The 8,484-nt window shown below is 38.8% G+C and overlaps 1 protein-coding gene across 1 annotated transcript in view; it reads left to right on the forward strand.

Moving 5' to 3' along the window:
- The first annotated feature begins 459 nt into the window (after nucleotides 1-459).
- The window catches only part of LOC104404884 (cell surface glycoprotein CD200 receptor 1-A-like), a 13,972-nt gene continuing 5,947 nt past the window's right edge, over nucleotides 460-8,484 (forward strand). Inside the window, exon 1 of the mRNA XM_010013418.1 lies at nucleotides 460-547. Within this exon, the coding sequence (XP_010011720.1) occupies nucleotides 460-547 (88 nt within the window). The remainder of the gene's footprint in view (nucleotides 548-8,484) is intronic.

The following is an 8,484-nucleotide window of genomic DNA, read 5'->3' on the forward strand; positions in this document are numbered from 1 at the left end:
GGCAGTGACTAAGAAGTGACGAAGAAGTAGTAGTAGTCGTAGGAGTGACAACTATGAAGAGTAAGTTTCTCTCTATCTTCCCAAGACTTTTTTTTATTTTTATTTTTTTTTTATATTAAACTCAGCCTTGAATAATCTCCTCTGCTTTTACCCCCTCTGAGCTCTGCTGCGGGGTTTATCTTCAATCACCAGCCTCCTGAGGAGAGCCAATGAACGGAAGGCAGACTTATTCAATCTGTTTCCTCAGCGTTCGTCTAGGCTCTCTGCACAGGAAGCCTAGTGCTCTGAGAAGTCAGAAGGAGGAACTTCTCCAGCTTTGAGGAGCCAGTCAGTCAGGAGCACGCACAGCTAGAGGAGAGGAGTGGGAAAGGGGGAGAGAAAACGCTGACATTGGCTGCTGAGGATGCACTGGCAGGCAAGAAACACTCTCCATGACCACAGCTAGGCTGGAGGTGGGCCATGAAAGCAGGAGCCGACATGAATATTGCTGGGAAGACTGTGTGTGTTTTTGTGCTGCTCACCGTCACCAAGGTCACAAGAACAGTAGGTGAGTCTAACTGGGACCAATCAGTGATCGGGATGGAACAAAGGGAAATATGCACTTTATTCCATAAAAGCTATTCTTAATGCTGTGAATTTAATTGCTAAAAATTATGGAGCACAACTAAAACAATGCTTCCCCAATAACCGCTCCTGCTCTTCTTTTCTTAGTGATCACAAGAAGTCCAGGCATTATTTCCGTGACTTCCATGTAAGCAGTTTTTTAGTGAACCTTAGCTGGGCATGTACGGATAGCCTCTAAATCCACATGGTCTGAGAAACTGATCCATTTGACATATTAAAAATATGCCCATGAAAGTGTTTGTGAACTTGAAGCTTTTGGCCATGTGGTTTCTGCTGAAGAGAGGCTGCAGGATACTCTAGAACAAGGCAGTGATCTCTTGCATTTTTCTGAGGAGTGGTGGAAGATTGCTGATGGAGTGACTAGGGAGCAGTTTCTGGAATTTTGTTCTAAGGCTAATGGACATGGTCAGTATTAAGAACAGGAAAGACTTTTGCACCAAAGACAGTGGCACTCCTAAGCCTTTCTATCCCCATCTTTTAGTGTAGTTGACTTAGTTTTAGTACAGTTTAGCTACAGCAATTAATGTATACCACATACTGTTCATTTGCATTTCTAGAGTTTATGTTCTTTCAGACACCACACAGCAGTCTGGGGACTTGGTAATGGAACTAGGGACTTGAGCAGCAGTTCAAGAAAGCTAAACTGTCTCTGTATAGAGGGAGAAGGCAGATAGGTCTGTGAGATCCGAATTAAACTAGGGACATCTCTGAATAATAGCATTCCTATTATGGACAGGTAGAAGTAAACCGCGTGGACATAAGTTATTCCATTCAAGTTTGGCAGAAATTAAAAATGGCTCCTTGGAGATATTTTAAAGAAAAAACTGATGCAGTCATAGTTGGCAGTGAGGGAACCATTAGGCTGGCCAAATGAGGGATCCAAAATGGTTACTTCAGTGCTATCCACTGGAGAAAAAAAATGAAATGCTTTACAAACATTATTAAACGCTGCATCAATAAACTCACGACAAGTACAAAAAACCTGTCCCAATTCTGGGGAGGCAAAAAACCTGTCCCAGTTCTGTAGGTAAATAACTATATCAGAAGAACACTGAAGAACCTGCTCAGGGTCATACAGGCAGATTCTGGTAGCATCAGAGACAGTCCATATTTTTTAATACAACTGCTAAAAAAATAAAGGAGGATGGACATTTCACAGAATATTGAAGAAAAATGGGGGAGATAAAGAGGAATCTTACTGGCAAAAATTATTTTTTAAATTGACTTTTCTGGAAATATTAAAAAGAATCCAATGCCAAACATTTTGGGATTTTTTTGGCGTTTGGGTTTTTGGTTTTTTTTTCACCTAAAATGTAATTGGATTTTAACTCTTTGGTGTCTTGGTTAATTAATGATATTCCCCTTCAAATAACCAGGCAAACATGCTCAGTTAAAACCTAGTTTCGTGCTTGAACCTCCCTCCCAGATAAAAAGCAGCCCACATTTGATGGGAAGTTTTCAGCTAACACTGCTCTTAAACAAGTTTCCTTCAATATTAGGGTGGCTGTTCTGAGCAAGATGTAGTGTCAAGTTTTTTTCTTCAGAGATCACAGGCTAAAGGTGTCAAGCTGATCCAATGTGTGTATTCTACCCAAGAGTTTGATTGTATGAAGCTCAGAAGAAACTACAGTGAAGACTAGAGCGAGCTACTCTGAATGAAATAAGGTCATGTAAAAATTGTGCGTAACCAGACTTTACCTGCATTACCATTTTCCTTAACATTTCCTTAGCATGTCATTTTGTGTGGTTTGGTTAGTTTTCACAACTGCAGAAGGGGCAGCTCAGAAGCAAGACTGAGGTCACTTTATGATTGTCATATCTAGATCTGTCCCCACGTACAGCTGCATAATATGCTACTGAAGCTGCTGCTGCATGATCTATACTAACAATCCTTCTGTGACAAGCCTCACAGAAGCAGCAGTGGAAAACACTCAAAAATATTTTTCATAACTCTCTGAAGACTTTAGTCTTCAGAGTTAGTTAAACTAGACTTCTCTAGTTTAACTAACTAGGACTCCTCAGGTGGTTGTGTGCGTACTCCAAAGTAAAGGGTGAGGGAGGCCAAGATTCTTCCATGAGAGGTTCATGCAACGGATCTCTCTTTTATTGGCTTAACATTTGTAATGTCAGACTGTGTAAGTCCTGCATCTGCATTTGTATCCTGTCACAATAGATATGACCAAATGCTTCAGAGGAAGCTGCAAGAAATCCACTGTCAGTAATGACACGTGATTCTTTGTGGTTCTTATCAATAGTAAAAAACTGAAATTAGTGGTATTGTATCAGTGCTGGAATTAGAGTGTATGAGGTGAATAAACGTGAAGTAGAGTTACAGAGCTACCTGGTTACTGCTCAGGTTCACCTACATACATAACTTTCTTGAATGTTAATGCTTTCATTTCATTTCTTTCCTTAATATAAGTTGTAAATTCTCTTTCAGTAGCGTACTAGTGTTTTGTTGCCTTTTATTTTCTCTCCTACTGTGTTTCAGTGCTCCTGTTTCTCTTGCCACCTATTCTAGTTTACTGGAATCTTGCTCTGGATACAAAAAATCATTGCCTAAAAACATATTCTGGTGAACTTATATTTGTCTCAATTTCCCTATTTCTTTGCTGCTCCTTTGGGTCTATGTGCTGTAATCATTCTGACTTCTTTTATCCTAAAAACACCTGAATGCAAACAACCTGGTTTTCTTCCCCAAATGCTTAAAACAGAATTCTGTATTATTAAAATAAGCAAAAAATTTTCTCAGGAGAGATCTAAATTGCCCTAATACAATCTTCAAAGCATGTCTTTGTGACATCAATATTTTACTATGCTGTGGTCCAAACACAATGTCTGAATGTGTCTAGTTTCAGAACCATGGACACAAGGAAGTTCAATCTTGTAAGCTGACCACATACTCTATGACCACAAAGCAGACCATCTTTAATTTATAATGCACTTACAGAGGTACATGCTACTTAAAACTCAAAGTTGATATGTTTTGTATACAATCATTCATAAGAAAAAAGTGTAGAGAATCTTCTTATGCTGCTTTATCTTCGTTTTGAGTAAGAAAATGCAAGGAAGAATAGTACTGTGCTAAAGCTAAGCACTAAGTATAACTGAGATTTTAACCAAATAGAAGTAAGATCGTAAGCATATTTTCACAGTGTCCCTTATGTGCTCTCTGCTACGTATGAAAAAGAGGTCATACGACCTACCTTTTACAGTCAATGATCTATTTTTGTTTACAATAGAAGGAAAACACCACTTAAGCACAAACAGTACAACTTATTTTGTTCTTCTTCTATTGAGGAAGAGAGTAAAAGGCCAAGTTCAGCATGCAGAGCAAACATAAAACAATATTAAACATTCTGCATTTGTTTCTTTATTGAGAAATAGGGGGCCTTTGCACTTCATTACACATGGTGTCATAATGCTACTCTGGAAGAAATACTACCCAAGGCACTTTGACATCCAGTGTAAATCTCTTTTTGTCTCACCCATTCCAGGACAAAGATCTACTTACTTTGCATACAGAAGTTGCTATATCAAGTTTAAAGTTTACAGCCAGACTGATATATGTGACAGCTTGTTAAATTCAGTGATGATTTATTATCAGTTGAGGATTTGGCCAACAGTGTTTGTTCTGCAAGCTGGATGACTCTAACACATCATTTAAACACCAGCTAATTCCTTCATTAAAGAATTGCACCCATCTCTTTTTCTATGAAGTTATATTTACATTTAGACTTAGCCCATCTATGTGAGGATAGAAATAAAACCTCAGAAAGGACCCTTACCTCAGTGCATTTAAATGAGAATAGAAGATGTTTTCTAGGAATAATGATGATTATGGATAAGAGTGTGAGTGGGAAACTAAGTCTCTTTAAGATATGTCCACGCTGAAAAAGTTGCGATCACGGCTTCAAGAAATAGTCATAAGAGTTCAGGCCAGCTAGTTCATGTATTTCTACCATGAAAATTAGAGTACTCTATTTACTACTCACCTGACATGCAAGGTTTATTTTCTCTGTCCTGTGCTGTTGTGGCTACATTTTCAGAGCCATAAAGCGACCTTAAATGAAACTGTTAGTACGTTAGCAATCCCTACCCTAGTACAAAGCACTTCTATCTTTATCTTGCATTTCATTCTAGGCAAGCCTTGCTAAGTGTAACAGGCACTCCGTGGAAGGGCAAACCAGATGCAGAGCTCAGCTTGTTGTATCTGACCTCTTCCAAGCATGCGGTACTGCCTTTTTGATAATGACTTGCCATGACTCATATAATATATTCATTCCAAGATACAGTTACTCATTTGCTTGTAGTATGATCATTGTTTCAGTTCATTATACCTCTAAGTTTAATATGCCACAATCTGCAGAGGGAGGGGGGAAATGCACCAGAAAATTGTGGTAGACTTTTACTGTAGGAAATAAAGACACAATAGGATTATGTCTGAGAGAGTAAAGCAGTCTCTCTACAGTGTGAAAATTTCTGCAGGGGTTGTCATGGAACTTGAGTCATTTTGGGGGCAACAGAAAGTTCTACTGTGGGTTAAAATCTGCTACAAAGAATAATAGAGACTGAAAATCTTTCCTACTTGAAAGCAATCAAAAGCCCTTTAAGCTGCATTGCTGTCTCTGAGTTTGCAGTGATTCTCCTGAAAATTTAGTGGCTTTGCAATCAAATTTTCCTGTTTTTAAAATCTTTCTTTCTCCTTTTACTGTGAGAAAGACTCTGAGAAATAGAAAAAATTACTGAATAAGTGACACTGCAAAGGAACTCATGCAAATAGTTATCCACAAGAGCTGTTGAACACACTGCAGAAGCCACATTAAAAAAAAAGGCAGTCTTTCTCACAGCCTGTGATTTTAGCATGACAACAGCCACCAGCACATTTTTGAAACAAAAGTATTAACTCCTCAGCTGAGTTTGGTTTTTTTTCTGAGAGAGGATACATCCATTTTCAAACATAAAGTGGTGTCTGAAAGTGCACTGGAATGTGCACTCAATAGAGCTTGAGAACGTCCTCAAATATGGCTTAATATCTTCTTCAGCAGTCAAGGAGAAACAATAAGGGATGGCATAATATTACTGGTATTACAATTAGATGAACTTCAGGGGGGCTGAAATCAAATTGGAAGATCTCAGTCTAAAGGCTTCCTACCCTTCCCACCTGTCAGATGAGTCTCCAAGGTGGAACCTGCTCACAATGGATTTGCATCCACAGCCAAAATAAGATGCCTCAGCCTGGAGCTGTATAGAACATCAGTGTAACAAATAGCACATACTCCTGAGCTTTGCTCCTTCTGGCTAACAGAAAAAATGGTTGCAATTTTCCAGAGTCCACCCATTTGTGAAGAATAAGACTGGAAATGAGGAGTTATTTACAATAAACACGTAGATATATGATCCTTCATTTCATCTCTCTCATGTACAATGAAATAGTTAACAGTACTGACATTTGATTATTGTCCTGTGGTTATCACTGCACTGACATGAGCTTAACAGCTCACACCTCTTCAAATTTCTTGTTCTCTTCAAGCCCACAGTGAGGCCTTTGCTGCACTGGTTATCCCCTTTTCCAGCTACAGCAAGCTGTCAGTTCAGCTCAGCTATAACATGGGATTTCACCCTGAGAGAAGCATCAGTGCAATGTATTGGCTTGTTCCCGAGCTTCTGTTTGAATAGATGAATGCTGACGTGTATGGCATATGTGCCCTCATGCATTGGTCATAAACCAATCAGCTACCACAGAGGAAACTTTAGCAACTCTTAGCCATTTTACAGTATGAAAGCACCATTCCAGAAAACAGTGGCGCAGTGATGGTCTGGGGAAAAGAACATGATATAGAGGAATTCAGAACCCCTCTACAACTTTACTGTAAACTTAATATTGCATTTAAACATGATTCAGTAGATTTTAAGCTGTCTGTTGTGGCTTATCATTTAAAGTGAATGGTACCTGATTCATTCAGGGGAGAACATGACATAAAGGCATAGCAGGAAGCACCGACTTTGCTCCCTCTTTCTTTACAGTCTTGAAGCACAGAAGCTGTTGTGTCGAGGAACTTGTACATTGCTGCTTAGGAGATGGAGAGTTGAAAGACAAGTAAAATGATAATGCTTTGATATGTAAATGCAAGTATACACAGTTAAATATGTACAACACTGTCATTCATGAGCAACATTTTCAAACATTATTGAGAAACCCCAGCCCCAGCACACAGGCTGTTTGAATGCTTAGGTCTGGTTAGTCATTTTCAGATTAGGTCAGCCACACTGGTGACATGATTCAGTGCTCTGAGGCTCTTGGCAGTGTTAAACTGGGAGAGGAAACACTTTGTTCTCCAATTTTCAGAGACAATCATAGAACTCACATCCAGAAACCATCATGAGACAAAAGGCTTCTTTCAGTTCCTCTCCTGGTAAAACCATCTGAGCTCAAAATGCATACCTCACGTTACCTTGAAATGCTATTAAGCAGAAAAACTTGCCATTTAAAAACACTTCCAGAGTAATATTGCATCACAGAACACTCTTGGCAATTGAATTAAGGAAACAGCATTTGTGGGCCTGGTGGGTAATTCATGTATCAGAAAATGGTGTGAATAGATAGCACTTTTCTTCTTCAGCTGTGCTTGGAAACATTAATCAATGAATCCTGACAGCGTTGAGCAGCAGGAAGCTAAGTATTACTTCCTTTATTCAATAAAAATGGGAAGTGGATGGCTTCAGTGAAATACTACCCCCACCTGATTTTCCTTTTCTACCACCCAAAAAGACCCAAACAACCTTCTCAGAATTACACTCTGATACATATGTTATACAGTTGGAGTAACTAATACAGTACAGAACTGATGGTGTAGTGTGGGGTAATATTGCAGCTACATCCCAGCCTGCATGAGCAAGGTCTAGATTTGGAAATGTCTTCACCCAAAGAATACTTAATCCTCAAAACAAAAAGGCAAAAACCTTTGAAGGGATCTGTATGTAGTTAAAATGCAGTGTTCTGTGTTCATTTTGCAAATCAGAAGTCATTTCCCCAGAAGACAGTTAAGCAGAAGGAAAAATGGTTGAGCTGGAATGGTTCATTCACCTAGATTCCAGAAGATAATGAGATTTTGGACAATATTATTAAGCTAAAACCAACTGTAGTTTTCTCAAAGAGGCCACTAGTAATGATTTGACTAATAATTTGAAGTTGATGCTCCTTAGGACCACTTCTTAGAGTGTTGTGAATGTTCAGGAATTGGGCTTCACATTGTGCCAGCCAGTACAAATAATAGAATTCCAGAAGACTTTAACAAAGGTTTGATTAATCACACAAAACTTAGGTCTTCTAAATCTTTGCATATTTCGTCTGAGCTTTCAATTGCCAGTTTCATATATCTGCTTGAAGGGTTTGGTGAAGGGCTTAACATTTTTTGAATAATTTGTAAAAAACTCATTTGTCAGTACAAACCAGGTTGGTTAACTTTTGATGTCCTTCCAGATTAATGAATGCATGGTTTGAAAGTAGCACTCTGATTTTCTTCTCACATACAGCTCTCGGAATGCCACTAAAACCATTACTCAGCCCAAGGAAAAAGCAACTCAGGGTTCCACCAGAGAAGCAAAGCACTCAGAGATCAGTAGTTTACAATCCCAAAGTTTAATGGTCACCTATTAAAAGAAGAAGTGAGTGAGGTGGTAAATAAAGGCTGGCTTTGGACTCCAGCTATGCGTATTATTCTCATTAATTCATTTATTGTGGCACCTAGGAGAATTGGAAAAAGACAGATTATTTATTTGTGACAGGTCTTCTTCAGGTCATTATTTATGCATATACATACATTGTAGATTTTTTGGGTTGTCTGCTTTTAATTTCAG

This window comes from Nestor notabilis, unplaced genomic scaffold (genome assembly GCF_000696875.1).
Source record: "Nestor notabilis isolate BGI_N333 unplaced genomic scaffold, ASM69687v1 scaffold15774, whole genome shotgun sequence".
Taxonomy (NCBI): Eukaryota; Metazoa; Chordata; class Aves; order Psittaciformes; family Psittacidae; genus Nestor; species Nestor notabilis.